The 17,848-nt window shown below is 58.1% G+C and overlaps 2 protein-coding genes across 10 annotated transcripts; one reads left to right on the plus strand and one right to left on the minus strand.

Annotated features, from left to right (window-relative positions):
* Positions 1-353: 353 nt before the first annotated feature.
* On the minus strand, positions 354-7,255 carry ENTR1 (endosome associated trafficking regulator 1). 8 transcript variants are annotated; one of them, XM_079926456.1, is made up of 10 exons: positions 7,127-7,252; positions 6,877-7,026; positions 6,071-6,139; positions 5,198-5,310; positions 4,499-4,900; positions 3,904-3,977; positions 3,190-3,301; positions 2,784-2,846; positions 2,212-2,351; positions 354-1,482 (listed from the first exon to the last, which is right to left on the minus strand). In XM_079926456.1, exons 1-10 carry the CDS (start codon positions 7,194-7,196, stop codon positions 1,383-1,385), a joined length of 1,293 nt encoding a protein of 430 aa, XP_079782582.1. In that variant the 5' UTR covers positions 7,197-7,252; the 3' UTR covers positions 354-1,382. The 8 variants fall into 8 exon arrangements, with proteins under 8 accessions (XP_079782582.1, XP_079782578.1, XP_079782580.1 ...); XM_079926452.1 differs by lacking the exon at positions 6,071-6,139; XM_079926454.1 differs by lacking the exon at positions 6,877-7,026 and having other exon boundaries at positions 7,127-7,249.
* Positions 7,256-7,413: 158 nt separating this feature from the next.
* PMPCA (peptidase, mitochondrial processing subunit alpha) lies at positions 7,414-17,768 on the plus strand. 2 transcript variants are annotated; one of them, XM_079926447.1, is made up of 13 exons: positions 7,414-7,520; positions 8,684-8,886; positions 9,318-9,397; positions 9,623-9,705; positions 11,361-11,455; positions 12,199-12,299; positions 13,133-13,396; positions 13,701-13,793; positions 13,888-14,006; positions 14,112-14,202; positions 14,292-14,354; positions 15,869-16,013; positions 17,038-17,767. In XM_079926447.1, exons 1-13 carry the CDS (start codon positions 7,450-7,452, stop codon positions 17,205-17,207), a joined length of 1,578 nt encoding a protein of 525 aa, XP_079782573.1. In that variant the 5' UTR covers positions 7,414-7,449; the 3' UTR covers positions 17,208-17,767. The 2 variants fall into 2 exon arrangements, with proteins under 2 accessions (XP_079782573.1, XP_079782574.1); XM_079926448.1 differs by lacking the exon at positions 7,414-7,520 and having other exon boundaries at positions 8,751-8,886; positions 11,363-11,455; positions 17,038-17,768.
* The last annotated feature ends 80 nt before the right edge of the window (positions 17,769-17,848 follow it).

Here is a 17,848-nt window from a genome sequence, read left to right on the forward strand (position 1 = left end):
TAACACTCTCCTACGAGACCACCCTGTCTGAAGTCTGCTCTGAAAACTGATTCCGGAACCCACTTTCACCAACGGGCAGGAGCACAAGGTAGTGGGTGGGGGTGAGATGAAGGGCGGGGTCAGTGGGGACTGCTGGGAGGCTCTTACCTGTAGCTGAGATCACAGGGCCTAGCAGTTCAAACGTCTTGTAAGTCCAACCAGGGGACCTCAAATGCTCCCATGCTAGACTCCAACCTGTCCCACCCAAGACACGCAGCTGTGCCGCGCGTGTCCGCAGCGCGCTGTTCCTGCGGCCGAGCCTAGCAGCCGGTGTGGGTCCACCCTAACCCCCTGGGCGTTTTCATTTATCAGCACAAACCACCCATTAGGCCACGGTCAGCAGCATGATTCTCAAGCATAAAGAACGGGCTGAATTAGGAAAAAAAAGGACACTGCATATGAATTTTAGAATTTATTAAATAAGAAAACTGTCAATTTGAACAGGATGCAAAAAGGACGTTTAGTTAAAAAAATAACATCCGTAGGAAAACAGCCAAAAAGGCATCTAGTGCATGTTACGCCTCCCCTCCAACAGGAAGGGATTGGAAAGGCACCCGGGGAGACATCGCCCTGACCTGGGAAGGCTCTGCCTTGGCTCCAAGTCCCTGAATCCTACATGTTATCCTCCAAGTCCCTGAATCCTACATGCCATCCAAGATGCCGCGTGGAATGCGTAGCAAAACCCTCCAGCCAAAACCAGTTTTCCAGTGCACTTAGGTGGTGCCCCACCGTGGAATGCCCGTGCTGACCTTGATCCCTGTGGGAAGATAATGGCAACCACCTCGTGGGGCATCCACGCTCAGGTCACCAACCACAGGAGCCCCCACCCCCACCCCGAAGCTGAAGGAGTGGGCTGTGAGCCAGAGGGGGTGCAGAGCACCGCCAGTAAGGCACAGGTCCCTGTTTGAGGCGAGCGCTTACGTTGTGACTCATTTAGTGTTTTTCTCTACTTACGAAAGCAAAGACGATCAACTGAACTTATCTTACAGTTCATATTCTAGAATGACAATGGAAAACACTCATCACAGAATTGCTGTTTTTGTTTAGTAACTCTAAAAAAAAGCACCGGCTTTTATAGAAATGTCTTCCAGCAGATGATCAGCGCCCGTAGCTCACCAAGGAGGGCTACACGGAGCACAGGTGCGGCTCTCGCATCCAGGGGCTGCTCCTCCCTGTGTGCGGCTCATGATACTGTTCCAGGCCGTGAAATTAGTATCTTGTGATAGGTATCTTTACTGTGTGTGAAGACTGCACATTCAGAGACATGGTGGCATGTTGGAATCCATCGGGTAATGGTTTCAGGATGTAAACAGAGCTGTGAGCTGGAAGCACCTCCGTGGGTCTCAAGACTCCTCCCCCTGATCTTTAATTTCAGAAATTCTGTCTATAGATTTAAGGATTTCAGCAACAAGATTCAATGTTTCAGCTCCAGAAACCAGCTGCCTGAAATAAAAGCACAGATGTTACAGATGGTTTCTACAACTGCTCCAGGGCAATAACAGAAGCTTTGGGACCTCCCTGGCAGTCCAGTGGTTTGGGCTCCCCGCCTCCACTGCAGGGGGCACAGGTTGGTTCCCTGGTTGGGGAACTAAGATCCCGCAAGCCACACAACGCAGCCCCCCGCCCCCACCCCCCCAAAAAAACCCAGAAGCGTTAAAGCAGAGAAGTTCCAGAGTGAAAAGTGCAGAGTTTTTAAATCTTAGATTCAGTCTCAAGAGACTCTTTGTACTGGACTTAAACGAGACTGGCTTCTCTACCCACAGCTGTGTCTGGACACCCGATGGGCTTCCCTACCAGCGGCTCTGACCGGACACCGCTGCTGCTGAGCTCAGCCCCGCGGGAGAGAGATCACGACGACGGCAACCGACCCCTCCCAGGAGCCTCACTGTGCCCTGCACGTCTTGGGCCTTCTTCAAGTGTATGTGTTTTTATAAGAGGGAAAGTATTATTCTTTTTCACTCAAAACCTTGGTGTCTTGTAGGAGATTCAGGTCTGGCTGACGTTAACCCTCAAGCCTCCCAGGTGAGAACGGTTATCCCCCCGCAGACCGTGGAGGGCCTGCTCGCCAAGGATGTGTCGTATGAGTGCGGAGTGAACAGGATCACTGAGCCCCACCCCCCAAGGCTGCAGCTGGAAACATCGGCTAAGCACCCCTCCAGGCCCTGCACTCACTTGACGGAGGCGCGCGCGTTGTTCATGACGACGCGGAGGTTCTGCAGGGCCACGTCGGTGTTCTGCTTCACCACTGCCAGGCTGGCACCCTGGCCTGACCGCAGGGCTTCGTTCTCGTGCTTGAAGTTAGAGACCTGCGCCTGGGCCCGGGGTGGGGGGGAGGGGACGGGCGTGGCAGCGTTAGGGCTTTTTCCTGGCTAAACAGGAGAGCAGCTAAAAGGCCATCTGACTGAAACCAGACAAGGCACCCTAGGTAGAGGCGACAAGGGGATGATGCCCTTTCCTAACTGGGGGGTAGCAGGCCTCCTAAAGGACACGGGCCTAATGCCGTCCCTGGTACCTCGCCTGTCGTCTGGTGTGCACATGCCACCCCCCGCTCTATAGTGATGACCTTGACACTCCTGTTGGGCACAACCAGGAGGCCCGGGACGAAAGCTCAGGCTGTCCTGATCTGGGTGCTTCAACTGCGGGGGAGCGGGAGGGCGAGGGGAGGAAACCCCAGCAGAGACTCTTTGGTGCCCTTTTTGGAATTCACGAATATGTGAACCGTTTAAGCCCCTCTCTCTAGTTACCTGGAGCAAGCTGATTTCCTGTTTCAGTTTTAGGACGTGATTTTCGGCCTTTACTGCCCGTTTCTGTTATTCCCCCCACAAAAAGAGAAAAAAAATAAGAGGCATCACTGACACGGTAAAATGGACGCAGGGCGCATCCCCTCCCTCCCCGCCCCTCCCCCTCCCCGTCCCTCTCCCTCCCCGTCCCCCTCCCTCCCCGTCCCTCTCCCTCACCTGGCGGCCCCGGCTGGGCAGCCCACTGTGAGGGGCCCTGCTCACTGCCGGCCTGCCTGGGCCCACCCAGACCCATGTGCCCCCGGGGCAGGACTCAGTGCCCTTGTGGGGAGTGACACAGCAGACACCGACAGTGTCCAGCCAGGCTGGCCCCGCCCACGCCCCACTGCGAGCCAGGCGCCTGTCTGCTCACGGTCATGCGCTCCAGATTCTGCTCCACCTGCTGCACCACCGACTCCAGGTCATGGTAGTCACTCTCCTCCTTGATCATTTTCGCTTCTAACTTCCGCTCGAGCGTCCTCACCCTTGTTAAGGAAAAAGCCCAGGTGACTAGTAACTCCCTTGACTAATTCTAAGAATGTCAGACTATAAGCAGTTTTAATTGGATTTGATCAAATAAAAACCACAAGGTTTCAGAATGCACCTTGGGAGGAACAGCTGTGAGGCGACCACCTCAGAGCTGGATGCCAGTTGGCTGGCGGTCAGGGGCGCCCTGGGGCCGTCTGACAGCTCTGCTGCTCCATTGTCAAGTGGGGTTGATTTTGCTCTGTTTCAAACACACTTTTACACAAAACATAAGAAACGTATCTGATGCTGAGGATTTAATGCAATAAAACCCACTCTTACACAACTACTGAAGCCTGCATGCCTAGAGCCCGTGCACCGCAACGAAGAGTAGCCCCCGCTCGCCGCAACTAGAGAAAGCCCGCGCACAGCAACGAAGACCCAACGCGGCCAAAAATAAATAAGTTAAATAAACAAACTAATTTTAAAAAACAAAACAAAAAAACAAACAATAAAAACCCAGGCACAGTCCAATTCTGATACTTCATTATCGTTTTCGCATTGGTTTCTTTGAGGGTCAGAAGATAATTTGAATTGCAAGCCTAACTCAAAACTTACGTACATTTCTGTTTGAGTTTCAGAGAAGCTCTGAACCTCGGTCAGCTTTCTTCTTAGCTTAGAATTTTCATCTTTCAGCTGCAGAAAAAGAAAATCCTCATTAGAAGCTTGGTGTCTCACTGCAAAGGTATGTGTACTTCTGTTACTTGGCTCTGCAGCTTCTTGATAAACAAAAACATTGCAAGAGCCACTCTACGGTCCACATACAGAGAAAAACCAAGAACAAGGTTTTCTGCTTTTTACAGGCCTACTACAGTCACAGACTCCAGTCTTACTGAGATCTTATAACTCTTAGGTGACTATAATTTTTCAAATGCCCTCAGGACACCGGGCAAGCTGTCCCCGAGCCACCAGCTGGGGTGGACCCTTTTCTGAGGGCAGCGCGTTGAGGATCTCCCTCTGCTCCAGTTCACGCCCCCTCACAGCCCCCCGCAGGACTTTGGCGGTTACGCTCTTGCCGGTCAGACAGACCACAGGCTGTCTTGTCCTTAGAGCCCACCCCCGGCCATCAGGGACACCGGGGGCTCCAGGTTTCCTCCAAGAATGCTGCTTAGACACGAGCCGCGACCAGGGTGCCGACGCACAGCCCCCTCACTTACTGCTTCGTAACTTATCTGCAGCGTCCGAAGGTGCCTGTCCCCCAGAGACTCTCCGTGGACTGTGAAGTCGGTGCTGGGGCTCCCGGCTGGGGAGACGCGGGAGTCGGAGTCGCTCAGCATGCACGGAGGCAGAGACTCAGGCCCCACCAGCTCCGACGGGTTGGAGAAAAAGGAGACATAGGTGCTGCAGGGCGACGTGCTGGCGGCAACCCTGGAGGAGTGGGTCTGCTCCACGGCAGACGGCAGGTAGGCCCCGTCCCACCCTTCGTCCTCGTCCTCGTCCAGGAGGTCACCAGCCCCCGTCGGGTCTTCGAAAAACGGCTGCTGATGCTCCAGGCCATACCCCATGGCCTGGGAGGTGGGGGAGCTGCGGCCGAGTCCCAGCGAGTGCCTCGTGGCTTCCTGAAGAAGACAGGGAGGCGACGCTCAGGCTCCGGAGCCGTCGCAGGCCCTTCTTCCTAGACGTCTGAGGTTGGAACAAGAAGAAGGACCCATCTTGGCTGCCGAGAATGTGGGGGGCAGGAAGGACCCAAACGGCTCTGAGTGCCACACGGCTTCTCCACCGGGAGCAGCAGCTGCCCCGCTTTGCCCCACAGCCCTCGGCCAGCCTCCTGGGAAGCAACACTGCACGTCAGAAGAGAGACGGCCTCCGGAAGGGTTTTCTGTCTAAGGTCGCTGCAAACAACGCCTTAGGTTTACCTTTGAATAAATTCTGCTGTCAGTATCCTCTTTCGACAGGCCAAGGTTCTTGCTTTTCAGAAACTCTTTAAAGGAGAATGGATTTGCCTCTTCAAGATCTCCAAGTTTCTCACCTGAGATGATAACAGACGTCACAAACGTGAAACGTCTTCTGAAGGTCCTTAAAGGGAACGTCCCTATTCGTTGCTCTTTCCTGAACACGACCCCACCTAAGATGGGGAACACTGCCCTCGTCCTTCCACCAGACCTCAGCGACACTGGGAAACGAGAAAGCTGGCTGATAAAACAGACCAACTCGGGCATTCTAAATTCTCCTTCTCGTCCCAGCTCCTCGGTCCCCGCACCTTGCTGCCCACGGGGTCCACCTGGGGACATCTAAGGCTGCCACGCGCCTCCACTCCCATGCAAAGGGCTTGGGCTGCAGCCTACGCTGGAGGCTGGCAGAGCGGACGTGCAGCCACGTCAGGAACCACTGCTCCACCTCCAGCCTTTTCCCCACTCACTCTCCAGCTCTCCCTTCTCTTTCCCACTCTGCCGGTACCCAACCAGCCACCCTGCGGCCCTTTTGGCCCACCAGTGATCCAAGCCCAGGTGTCAACCCTGTATGAAGTTGGCTCCTGTAACCCTGGCCCCACTGTCTCCTCAGACCCCTCAGGTGTGACTTCCCACCCCCTGCCATCCCTCATGCCCAGGTTCTCCTGCCCCTGTGCCCACTTTCCCTCCACCCGCTGGTCAAGATCGACTGTGGGGCTCCACCCCCACCTGCTCTTTCGGGTTATATGCTGTCAGACTGCCAGCCCTGCTGCTGGGCACGTGCCTGCCACATAGAGGCATGGACGGAGAAAAAAAGAAAGGGTTACTGAACTACTGTACCTCCAAAGTGTGTGTTCTGGGCTCCTGATGGACCGTGCATAGTGCCTTTCCCCTTTCCATAGCCCAAATCTGCAGAGACATCATCACCCCACCGTGATCACGGGAGGCCTTTATGACCACAACTTGTTTTGACATGCGGTCTCTACTGCAGTGGCTCTTACGGCCTGGGCAACTTTCAAAGTACAAGCCCCCGGGCTCCTGCCCCTGGAGATGGTCTGACATCCGTGGGCCCTGGCAGCTGTGATTCTGAAAAAGCTCCCGTAGGTCTGATGCCCCGCGGGGCAGGCGCACGTCCTCCGTCTTATGGTGCCTCCTGAATGCCCTCGTGGCTTGTCATGGGCTCTCAGACCCTGACAGAACCACCTAAACGCTCCCTGAACACCCTGGACCCCAGGCAGGCAGCGTAGCCGCTTGGGGAGAATTAGGATGAACTAAAGATGGCCTCTGCCCAGCTGCAGCGACCAGAGGATGGCTACACCTGGTTTCCCAGCCTGGCCTACTGGATGAAGGTTCCCTCATCCTCCCACCTGAGAAAGCAAGGTGATTTCCTGTGTTGCCACTGGGCCTACCTCTATGCCGGCATTTGCCACGGTGTACTGGAACTGTCTGGCTGGGGGGGCAGGGGGTTCTCCAAGAGGAGACTGTGAGCTCCAGGGGACGGGACTCCTATCCACTTACGTTTCCTACTCCCCGCGCCCGGCGCACGGTGGGGCTAGTGGTCACCGTTGGGCCGGGGGTGAGTTGCGCTATCGCGCGGGACCTACAGGTAGTGCCGGCACCGGGAGTCCCTGAGGCTCGTCTCTCACCTGTGTCTCCCACGGAAGCTAGCACCGGACTGGGCACATAGCACATAAACGTCGGCCGAATGCCGAAGAAGTGGGACTCCAGGTCCCTGGCTTGGGGGCGCTCACAGTCTAGCTGGGGGAGACAAGACCGGCGCTCATAGAACGCGGGAGCTGTAATAACAACAAGAGCGACTTCACCGCGCGCCCGCCTCACCTGGGCCTCAGCGCGGACGCCGGGCCGCGGACCCCCGCCCGCCCCACGCCCGCTCACCGTCCGGAATGACGAGGCTCCGGGCCCGGGACAGCGGGGCGACGCCGGGGCGACGCGCGTAGCCCGCCATCGCCGCGGGCCCCGCGGCGCCAGCCCTCCCTAGCCCGGCAGCGGCGGCTCCATGGCTCCGACTCCGCCCAGGCCGCGGCCCAAGTCGACCGCCCCAGCCGCCCGCCCCTCGGCCGCTGCTCCGAGCCTCCGGCCGCTGCTTCTGCTCCGCGCACCGGAAACGCAAGCCCGAACGCCTCGGGCCGGCGCCGGGGGGGCGGGGGGCCGGAGGCGGAACAGGAAGTGACGACAGAGTCGGTGGGCGGTGACTCAAGATGGCGGCTATGGTGCTGGCGGCGACGGGACTGTTGCGAGGCTCGGGCTCGTGGGGCCGCTCGCGGCTGAGGTGAGCCGAGGGCCGGCCGGGGATCGGCCGGGGGCTGGGGCGGCCCGCGCCCTTCTGGACGCTCCGCCTTTGGCTTCCCCACGCCGAGGGGCGGCGCCCGGCAAGCGGGCTGGGAGTGCGGGACCCCCGTCCGGTCCCCGAGGCGACGGGGGCACTTACCCCCTTGGCGCCCCGGGCTCCGGTCCCGAGCCCCATCCGCCTCTCTCCCGCCCTCTCCTCCCGGGCGGTCGGGGGGTGCTCGTCCGAAGTCACGTGTCATCTCCGCCCCGGCCCCTTCCGGCCGCGTGCCCCCTTGTGAGGCCGAGCCGGCAAGCCTGGGTTCTGTGGTCGCCAGAGCCATGTCCTTGACTGCTGTGCTCTTTCCTCTCTCCTCTGGATGTCTGGCCTTTTCCCGCCCTGGCGCTTTCATTCAGGCGACAGATGGGTGTTGATCCCTCGCTGTGAGATCCTGGGTGCGATGGGGACAGAAACCAGGCACTGGGTCCAGGCAGTCTCATGCCCAAAGTGTCAGTTTTAAAGGGAGTAAGCCGCCTTCGGCGGTAAGAAACAGGAGAGACTAACTTCAGGTGGAACGAGGAGGAGCAGCTTACGAGGAGGTGACATCTGAGACAAGGGACGGGGACTGAGAGAAGGGTCAGCCCTGTGAACAGTGCAGGGGAAGGCGGGTCAGGCCGGGAACCGTGAGAACAGCAGCGAGGGGATGATGGACCCAGTGTGTCCAGGGAACGGACCAACTGGCCAGTGGGACCCGGGCCTGGGGCGGTGGGGGCTAGCAGATGAGTTTGGAGGGGGAGTTAGAGGCCTTCGGGACCCCGTGAAGAGATGTGGCTTCTGCTTGGGCTCCAGGGGGCTGTTGAAGGGCAGGGCTTGGCCAAGTGCTCGGTGTGTAGAAACAGACTTAACCCACTTAACCCTCTTTTCATGGAGGCGGCATTTGAGGCCTAAAGGCCTGAACCAACTTGCCGCATGTCCCTGGGAACACCTCAGTGGTGTTCTCGGTCACTCCTCTGTGTTGTCTCTGGAGACGTGTAGAAGTCAGTCCTCTAGATAAGGAGATGCTGATTTTTTAAATGCACACAGAACACAAGTAACTGCACCTAGGTGGTCACCACAGGTCCCACCATCTCAGTTGTATTATACCTGGGCCGATTTCTGTGTTTCAGGTTTGGAGCCCCTGCGTACAGGCAGTTCAGTAGTGGCGGTGCCTATCCCAGCGTCCCCCTCTCTTCCCCCTTGCCCGGAGTACCCAAGCCTGTTTTTGCCACAGTTGATGGACAAGAAAAGTTTGAAACCAGAGTCACCACACTGGAGAATGGGCTTCGTGTGGCGTCCCAAAATAAGTTTGGACAGTTTTGTACAGTAGGAAGTAAGTGCTGTCGGTAGCGTCGCGGGCGGCCCCGTTTGTTGTAACATGCACACACTTCAGTTGACTGTTAGTTGTACTTAGGGCATCGTTCATGAATTGTGTCCTGAGTGAAAAAGCATGGCGTAGAATCTGAAAATTTAGTAAGCAGAGTATGAACGGTGGCTCTCCTGGTGGTGGGTTTTGTTTCCTTCTTTCTGCCTTTCTGTCATCCTAAAAGTTTTCTACCACAGATATAAAGTACGTAATTCTATAAATACTGACGTACGTATGTAGCTGTGAAAACCTTCGGAATCGAGGTAACGTACGTACTTGTCCTCATGTGTTTAAATCTGGCTGTTTCGGTCATATTCACAATTTTAAAAGGTTTGTTTTGATTAAATTTTCTCTTTTGAATATCTGACTTAACCTGTCAACTTTATTTTTATTGCCAGTTCTTATTAACTCTGGATCAAGATATGAAGCAAAATATCTCAGTGGAATTGCTCACTTTTTGGAAAAATTGGCATTTTCGGTCAGTGTCCAACTTGTGATTTTTGAGGCTATACTTGGGAAGAATGTGTCAAGGTTTGCTTTTCTAAAGTGGATATTTTAATAAATGCTTGAGTTGCCAAGTTGATACTAATTAAGGTTTCTAAGTTAAGTGTTCTGAAAGCAAAAGTAAATTTTTTTCTTAAAAACCGTATCTTGGAGGTTGTTCTGCGTGGCTTACGTAGGTTCTCTTATTCATTTTTCCTAGTCTACTGATCGATTTGACAGCAAAGATGAAATTTTGCTTACCTTGGAGAAGCACGGGGGTATTTGTGACTGCCAGACATCAAGGTACGCCAGCTTTCACGCACAGACTCACCTTTTATCATGTGGACTGTCCTCATCCTTGGTCAGAGTCCCCCTGAGCCCCTCCCATTGGCGAGGCCATGGAGGTGAATGGTGAGAAGTGAGCCCTGGTCCAGGCAGAGACTCGGGTGGAGGGTTGGGTGCGTGGCAACACTTACACAGAGGCATGCGCTCCGAGGGCCGAGCCTCCCCTGCCATTCGAGCCAGGCTGCTGGCTGGGCACTGGGGATGCAGAGCAGGCCTGTCCCCAGGATGCTCACAGATGGGGCAAGGGGCTGCACCACGGGTGGTAGACGCAGGAGCCAGGGGCCGAGGGTGGTGGGACCGTGGGGGAGGTCAGGAAGGGAACGGTAGGCAACTCGGCGTCAGGGCTGCTGCTTGAAGGCGCCTGCCAGGTGGAATAACGGACGGCCGTGGCTCAGACCGAGGAGACAGCAGGTGCAGAGGCTCAGCCTGGAAGAGGCAGTGGTCGGTTTGGGGTGGGGAAGATTCAGTAGGCAGCTGGGGCACAGATGGGGTGGGGGTGCTGTGGACAAAGGCAGGTGGTGTCTGTCTGCCCATTGTGGGGCGTGTTTTGGAAAGCTCTGCTCAGGGCAATGTGAGATGAGCAGACAGAGATCACACCTTTTTTTTTTTTTGGTCCACGCCGGGTGGCATGTGGGATCTTAGTTCCCCGACCAGGGATCGAACCTGGGCCCCTGCAGTGGAAGCACAGAGTCCTAACCACTGGACCTCCAGGGAAGTCCTAGATCATACTTTTTTTAAGTGGTTGGTTATTTCGATCTGAATGCTAAAAAAATTAGAGAGAAAACATAGGTTAAATGCCAAGAATTAGAGTTGACGGCATGTTCACATATTCAAAAAAAGGTCTGTTGAGAAACTTGTGGCTCCCGGCTGCCCGTGAATGAAAGCCAGACTGGTTGGCTGTGTTCTTGGGAAAAATCTCATCCTCCGTCTCCCCAGGGAGCCCCTTTCTCTGGTCAGGCAGGCCTGTGTTCTGCCCCAGTGCAGCCAGCTAATTCTCAGCTCAGACTTCCGTTCCTGCCGCTCTCCCACGTGGTCCTACAGCACTTCCCCACTAAGAATGGCCCCTTCCCTGCAGAGGCCCTGATGGCCACGTCTCCCCTCCAGGGCTCGCTCCTCTCCCCGTGGCAGCTGGGCCCGCTCTGCGTGGTCTCTGGCCTGACCGTGCCGCCCTCGTGGCTCTGTGGTTGTCACGTTTGCGCCTCCCCTGCCTCAGTGCGCCTGTCTGGTCACAGTGCCACGTGCTGTGAGCTACTGTTACAATCGGTCTCTGTCCCCCAGCCGTCTAAGGCCAGGCATGCGCCCGTGTGGACGGTTCGCCTAGCGGACACTCAGCGCAGGATGACACGAGTAGCCTCAGAGGGGCTTGTGCTGGTGAAAACCGCTCAGCTGCCTCTCCAGTTGGGCTGGACAGTGTCTTCCACTCCAGCAGTTAGCCTGTGCACAGCTGGGGTTCCTGCCTGCTAAGAGTTTACACTGTAAGATGGGAAAGGGGAAATAGCCCCAGGTGTGTGCTGACCCTCGACGCAGAAAGATGTAGCCGCCTCCCCTGCCGCCCCAGCATACACCTGTCGTGACCTTAGTGCCCCCAATGTTGGTCTTGTTGGTTTTTCCAGAGACACCACCATGTATGCTGTGTCTGCTGATTCCAAAGGCCTGGACACGGTAGTTGGCTTGCTGGCAGACGTGGTCCTGCACCCCAGGCTAACAGGTGTGCGTTCGGCCTGCTTGAGGGGTCCTGGGGTGGGGGGCAGTGCTGGGAGGTGTGTTGACTCACTGCCCCGGGGAGGGGCGCTGTGTCATGGAGCCTTGGGCCCACCCACCAGTGACAGTCAGCAGGGGGTCACTGGAAACAGCGCTCACGATTAGAAACGTCCTTGATACTGAATACTTGGACACTTCCTCTCTGTGCCCTTTGACGTTTGTAGCGAAATGGTTCTTTCATTTCAGAAAAGCATCTCAGACGGTGTTTAAACGCCCTGACTGACGTGCTACCAGAAGTGTCTGTGTCTCTGCCCCCATTCCCGTCCTCAGCCTTGCAGACGGCAGGACTTCAGGCTCCCTCCTGGGAGTTGACACCGGCCAGGCTAGCTGCGCTGTTTCACAGCAGCCTGGCCTTGGGGTTCCCAGGTTCCAGTTACCTGATAAAACACACCCCCGCCATTGGTCTGTGCCTCTGTGTCTGGACCTCAGTGCCTCGTACGGGGAGGAAGCCACGGCTCGGAGCGGGGCCAGGTGGCTGCTTCCGGGCAGAGGGGAGGAGGCCCAGTTCATACAGTTCTTCCCGGCCTGCAGGGCACTCTCCCCGTTGCTCGTACAAGTGCCCCCCAGCTCTGCCGCAGAGGAAGGCAGAGGAGGCTCTGCCCGTGCCTGCCGATGAACGACACTGGGCCCCGCTCGGCGACCCAGGCTCGGGGCGGCCTCCGGCTGAGCCTCGTCTCTGGTTCTCTGCAGATGAAGAAATCGAGCTGACGCGTATGGCTGTCCGGTTTGAGCTGGAGGACCTCGGCATGCGGCCCGACCCGGAGCCCCTTCTCACCGAGATGATTCACGAGGTGCGATGGACACGCGGGCCACCTCCACGGCCTCGCCCCCTGACCCCGGGCTCGGCGGGGGTCGTTCACCTGCCTGATGCCACCTTGCAGAACATTTTTAATTTCTGAATTTGTTAGCTATGCAAGTTTTAAACTTTCTAATCCTTACGGTAACGAGGTTTGTAGAGTGAGCCTTTTATTTGACGTTTCTTACGAGTTTTTGTTCCGGAGAGGCAGGTTTACTCTTTCTGTAAACACACAGAGCTGTTCCTGCCAAACGGGAGCTGAAACGAGCAGCTGGCGGGCTTTTCCCATCAGGCCACGGGGCGCCGCCGTCCCGGCCTGCCTGGGGAGGCCCGGGCTTTTCCCGTCAGGCCGCGGGGCGCCGCCGTCCCGGCCTGCCTGGGGAGGCCCGGGCTTTTCCCGTCAGGCCGCGGGGCGCCGCCGTCCCGGCCTGCCTGGGGAGGCCCGGGCTTTTCCCGTCAGGCCGCGGGGCGCCGCCGTCCCGGCCTGCCTGAGGAGGCCCGGGCTTCTCCCACCTGGCCGCGGGGCACCGCCGTCCCGGCCTGCCTGGGGAGGCCCGGGCTTTTCCCGTCAGGCCGCGGGGCGCCGCCGTCCCGGCCTGCCTGGGGAGGCCCGGGCTTCTCCCACCTGGCCGCGGGGCGCCGCCGTCCCGGCCTGCCTGGGGAGGCCCGGGCTTTTCCCATCAGGCCGCGGGGCGCCGCCGTCCCGGCCTGCCTGGGGAGGCCCGGGCTTTTCCCACCTGGCCGCGGGGCGCCGCCGTCCCGGCCTGCCTGGGGAGACCTGGCTGTGTTCTCCTTGTCACTCGTGCGTCTCTTGCTTCCTTTATCAAGGCCGCCTACAGGGAGAACACAGTTGGCCTCCACCGCTTCTGCCCTACGGAGAACATAGCAAAGATCGATCGATCGGTGCTTCACTCCTACCTGAGAAACTACTACACCCCGGACCGCATGGTGCTGGCCGGGGTGGGAGTGGGGCACGAGCAGCTGGTGGAATGCGCCCGGAAGTACCTGCTGGGCACCCGCCCTGCCTGGGGCAGTGGGGCGGCCGTGCACGTGGACGGATCGGTGGCACAGTACACGGGGGGCATCGTCAAGGTGAGCCAATCTCGGGTTGTGTACGCTTTCTTTGACTTCTTTTTTCAGTGTGATCGACCTTGTGTTTATCCTGAAGGTGTTAGGGTCGCCTTAACCCGGCTTCACCTTAACCCGTGTTCCTGTTAGAGCCAAGTTCCACCTGGACTGGAGGCTCGGCTGGCTCGCGCCTCTCGAGGGGTTTCCTGATATTGGTGTACGGTTTCTGTAGACCCGTTTATATACCACCGGACCTGAGAAGCGTGCGAGGCCGGGTGGTCTTTCACTGAGTTCACGCGTCTTTCACTGAGTGCATTCTTGGTTCCAGCTGGAAAGGGACATGTCCAGTGTCAGCCTGGGCCCCACCCCGTTCCCTGAGCTCACGCACATCATGATTGGCCTGGAGAGCTGTTCCTTCTTGGTGAGTCCTGGGCGGTCAGGCAGGGCGTCCTGGAGCAGGCCTCACACCTGCGCGGGCTCAGCCCAGGCTGAGCTCTGCCATCCGTCTGCCGCAGGAGGGGGACTTCCTCCCTTTCGCGGTGCTGAACATGATGATGGGCGGCGGCGGCTCCTTCTCGGCCGGCGGGCCCGGCAAGGGCATGTTCACCAGGCTCTACCTCAACGTGCTCAACAGGTGGGTTGGGTGCCCTCGCCCGCTGCGTCGGGGCCGCCGGTCCAGCCGAGCATGCTCTGGGGCCTTGACACCTTCCTGGCGTCCCTCTCCCCACGTCCCTCACAGGCACCACTGGATGTACAACGCGACCTCCTACCACCACAGCTACGAGGACACAGGCCTCCTGTGCATTCACGCCAGCGCCGACCCCAGACAGGTGAGGGCCGGGCCTCCTTCACTGTGGGAACCGGGGGACGAAGGCTGCTGGGCTGAGATCATGCTCTCCCGCTCCACGCTCTCTTACAGGTTAGAGAAATGGTGGAAATCATCACGAGAGAGTTTGTTTTAATGGCTGGAACTGTGGATGTGGTAAGTAGGGCTCGGAGCCATTTCTAACATCCTTGTGGTGTTCGATGGGTAGAGAACATGGTGTAGGGTTGGCCGGCAGAGGGCCCCTGCTCTGTGCCCACACCACCAGCATCCCAGCCAGGACAGCACAGCCCCGGGGTGACCCAGACCTGCCCCCGTGGGAGCCCGTCCTCCCTGGTCTTGATGCTGAGAACCCCCCCAGCGCCAGGTCTGCTTTCTCTGACCGAGCCTGTGCCTCCTGTGCCTGCCCTGTGTCCTTCTGTAAAAGGGTACATTGGAGCAGCGTGGAGCAGAACGAGCGGGCCACGCAGGGCATTTTTCTAGCTCTTTCCTGGTTCTGGTTTACGTTTTGACCTGAGATTTTGTTCCCTCATTTTTTTCATTTACTTTTTATTATACCACGCGTGTTTAGAAGTCTTGCTTTTTTTCCTGGATCAGAAGTGGCACCAATAAGCAGATTCTATATACACACTACACGTGGAGGCGTGCCCAGACACGTGTGTGCACACGCACGCGCACAGGCACATACACGCACACAGCAGCAGAGAAGCGCAGCGTGAGCCTGCTCGGGGTCAGCGGGTGTGGTTCACTTCAGGGCTTCTCTTCTGTACGTTCCATGTGTTCTGCAGTAACCACATACTCCCTTTTTAATCAGAAAAAGAAGTATTATTTTAAAAATAAAAACGTGTTTAAAAATTTACACGTGGTGGTTCCATTAGCGTCCGGCTAGAAAAAGTGTTTTTCTCTAACGTGAAGGCAACTTGAGATAAAAATTATTTGCCTGAACTTGCAAAAGTCATCAAGACGTGTGTTAAATCAGGAGTTACTTTACTTAAAAAACACACAGACTCTAGGCAGCTGAGATGTTTTCCAGCACCTGTTCTCCAGGCCTGAGAGCTCCCCGGTGGGCGGCCTGCACCTCTCACCAGCGCCCCCGTCTCTGCCCTTGCACTCCAGGCTGGGCTTCAGGAACGGAACTCGCTGGAGCTGCAGCCTTAAACTTGGCCCCAGATACAGAGCTGGTAGTTTGAGCTGGCTCCTGCAGATTTCCCAGGGAGCGCGGTGAACGTAGCTGACAAGACCCTGCTCCGGGATTTGCGGGGAGCCCCAGAGCCGGTGCTGAGTTTGTTTTCCTTGTGATTTCAATGTGTGGCCAGCTTTGGGGTCCTGCAGTTTGGGTGTTTGGTGTTCTTCCCTGCTCATGCTGCATGGCAAAGTGTAAACCCAAGAACTCCAGGGAAGCACATACTTCTCCCTTATTTCGAATGTGGTAAAGGCCCTATTAGTGTAGTTCCAGCCGTGACCCAGAAAGCACAGAGGCAGAAACATGGCGGGATCTGCCGGTGACTTGGGCCGCGAGCCCAGGCACAGGGGGCCGTGTTCCCTTATTTAGCCCCGGGTAAGCGGAAGACCCTTCGCCAGGACACGTCCGTCAGCCCCTCTGCTGGCCGGGCCGTTCGCGATTGGCTGGGAGACGGGCGTGAGCCCAGGGACTGAGCCATGTGACCCCGCAGGTGGAGCTGGAGCGGGCCAAGACGCAGCTCATGTCCATGCTCATGATGAACCTGGAGGCCAGGCCCGTCATCTTTGAGGACGTGGGGAGGCAGGTGCTGGCCACCCGCTCCAGGAAGCTGCCCCACGAGCTGTGTGCGCTCATCCGTGAGTCCCGGGCCCAGGGCGGGGTGGCCCCGCAGGACCGCACCCCAAGCCTTGTCCTCTCCCAGGTCTGCTTCCCGGCCCTGCCAGCGCCGGCTGAGCGCCTTACCCGTGTGACTCCAGCTTTTGGCCCCCTAATGAAAGGGCCTCTCACGACCCCTACAGGTTTCAACGCATATTCAATGGGAAAGTGGGTGGAAAGTGCGTGGCCCGGTGCCGTGCTGTGCGTGGAGAGACACCAGCTCCAGCAGCGCTGCCCCGGGGGCTTGTGGCAGGTGTCCGTGGCCTCCTGTGAGTGGCCTTCAGGAGGCCCTGAGCCTCCAGGATGCCAAGCTGCACTTGTTTGTGACTCTTTGGGGGACAGGTTAATCTTAGCTTTGTCAGATTCCCAAAGGGTCCGCAACCCCAGAAGGGCTCTGCCTACTGCTCTGCGGGGCCGAGTCGCCCAGGGTGAAGCTGACATGGTCCCCGGGCGTCTGCTGGGTTTGGAGTCCTGCTGAGGACAGTGCTTGCCCCGCCCACGTGCAGCCCCTCAGCCCCTAGAGTATGACAGTACCTGATCTCCCTGAGGCCTCGTCTTCTGTAGAAAATAAGTTCCCAGGGGTGTGGTTCCTTCCTCCAAGGCTGGGCCACGTGTGCAGCCCCTCAGCCCCCCTCGTTCTGACCTTACCCTTCGTCCACGCGGTGCTGAGGCTTTGGTTTTCCCCTCCTTGCAGACTCGCCATGTAGGTAACTCGTAGCTGAGGGTTTTTTTTTTTTTAATTAATTACATTAACTCCTGTTGGGATGGGCATGTCCTAATGCAGTTGAAATTGACACTTGCTCATTTACTAAGAAGCTCACCGTGCGGTCCACACGTGGCTGCGCTTGGACCCTCTGGGGTCCTCAGCATCCCTCCTCCGCAGGTGGGGAGGCGGTGGCAGGTTGGGGGCCCCTCTGTCTGTTCAGGACCGCAGCCACGGCATGGAGAGGAGTGGGGTCCACGCGGGGTCGGGTGTTCACCTGACACCTCTCTTCCCCGTGCCAGGCGATGTGAAGCCAGAGGACATCAAGAGAGTTGCTTCTGCAATGCTCCGCAGGAAGCCCGCAGTGGCCGCCCTGGGGGACCTGAGCGATCTGCCGGCGTACGAGCACGTCCAGGCGGCACTGGCGAATAAGGACGGGCGCCTGCCCAGGACGTACCGGCTCTTCCGGTAGAGGCGCCGCAGCAGCACCGTCCACACGCGTTTCTTTGGGGTGACTTTAGGGCAGACGTTCACAGACGGTGCAGACTGTGGGACTTTTCCTAAATGTGAATTCCTTCAGAATTGGACGTGCCAATCAGTGGAATAAAGATTGCTCTCCACCACTGCAGCTGGAAACGGGAAGCGCAGGGAGGCTGGGGCAACCGGCTGGCGTCGAGCCGGGCTAGTCTTCCTGCTTCCCCAGGGGTTTCGGCAGGTGGGGGACTGCGCGGTTCTCCGAGGCCGGTGGTCGTTGGGCGGGCGAGGCCTGACCTCTCCTCTGAGGCCCCCGGGCCCATCAGCCCGCCTGCATCTGGGAGGCCAGGGCCACCCATGCCAGCACCTTGAGGGTCCCGGGGCGATGCGCCGTCCAGCTTGACCAGTGAGGGGTGGCCTCTTGCCCTCAGGAGTAAGGCTCTGATTTCAGAGGTGGGGAGCTTGGGGAGCTTGGGGCGGGGGAGGCGGGCTTGAAAGGCGGGAGGGCTGAGGCTGCACGCGGGGCCCTGCAGGGCTGGGCACCTGCAGTGGCTGCCGTGGGTCCTTCTGACGCTGCCGTGGTTCAGAGGGCGGCTTCCTGGCCGCCAGCGGGCTGCACAGAACCGGGCCACAAAGCTC

Source organism: Stenella coeruleoalba (genome assembly GCF_951394435.1).
Source record: "Stenella coeruleoalba genome assembly, chromosome: 7".
In the NCBI taxonomy this organism is placed as follows: domain Eukaryota; kingdom Metazoa; phylum Chordata; class Mammalia; order Artiodactyla; family Delphinidae; genus Stenella; species Stenella coeruleoalba.

What these genes read in the sequence shown, in the direction of transcription:
- ENTR1 (XM_079926449.1), bottom strand. Translation starts at nt 7,196, where the DNA reads ATGGCGGGCTACGCGCGTCGCCCCGGCGTCGCCCCGCTGTCCCGGGCC. An exon ending in AGCTTCCGTGGGAGACACAG is followed by an intron (nt 5,311 to 6,876) that starts GTGAGAGACGAG and finishes TTATCATCTCAG; the next exon opens with GTGAGAAACTTGGAGATCTT. An exon ending in TCTGAAACTCAAACAGAAAT is followed by an intron (nt 3,302 to 3,903) that starts GTACGTAAGTTT and finishes TTCCTTAACAAG; the next exon opens with GGTGAGGACGCTCGAGCGGA.
- PMPCA (XM_079926447.1), top strand. Translation starts at nt 7,450, where the DNA reads ATGGCGGCTATGGTGCTGGCGGCGACGGGACTGTTGCGAGGCTCGGGC. An exon ending in TGGAAAAATTGGCATTTTCG is followed by an intron (nt 9,398 to 9,622) that starts GTCAGTGTCCAA and finishes CATTTTTCCTAG; the next exon opens with TCTACTGATCGATTTGACAG. An exon ending in CCAGCGCCGACCCCAGACAG is followed by an intron (nt 14,203 to 14,291) that starts GTGAGGGCCGGG and finishes GCTCTCTTACAG; the next exon opens with GTTAGAGAAATGGTGGAAAT.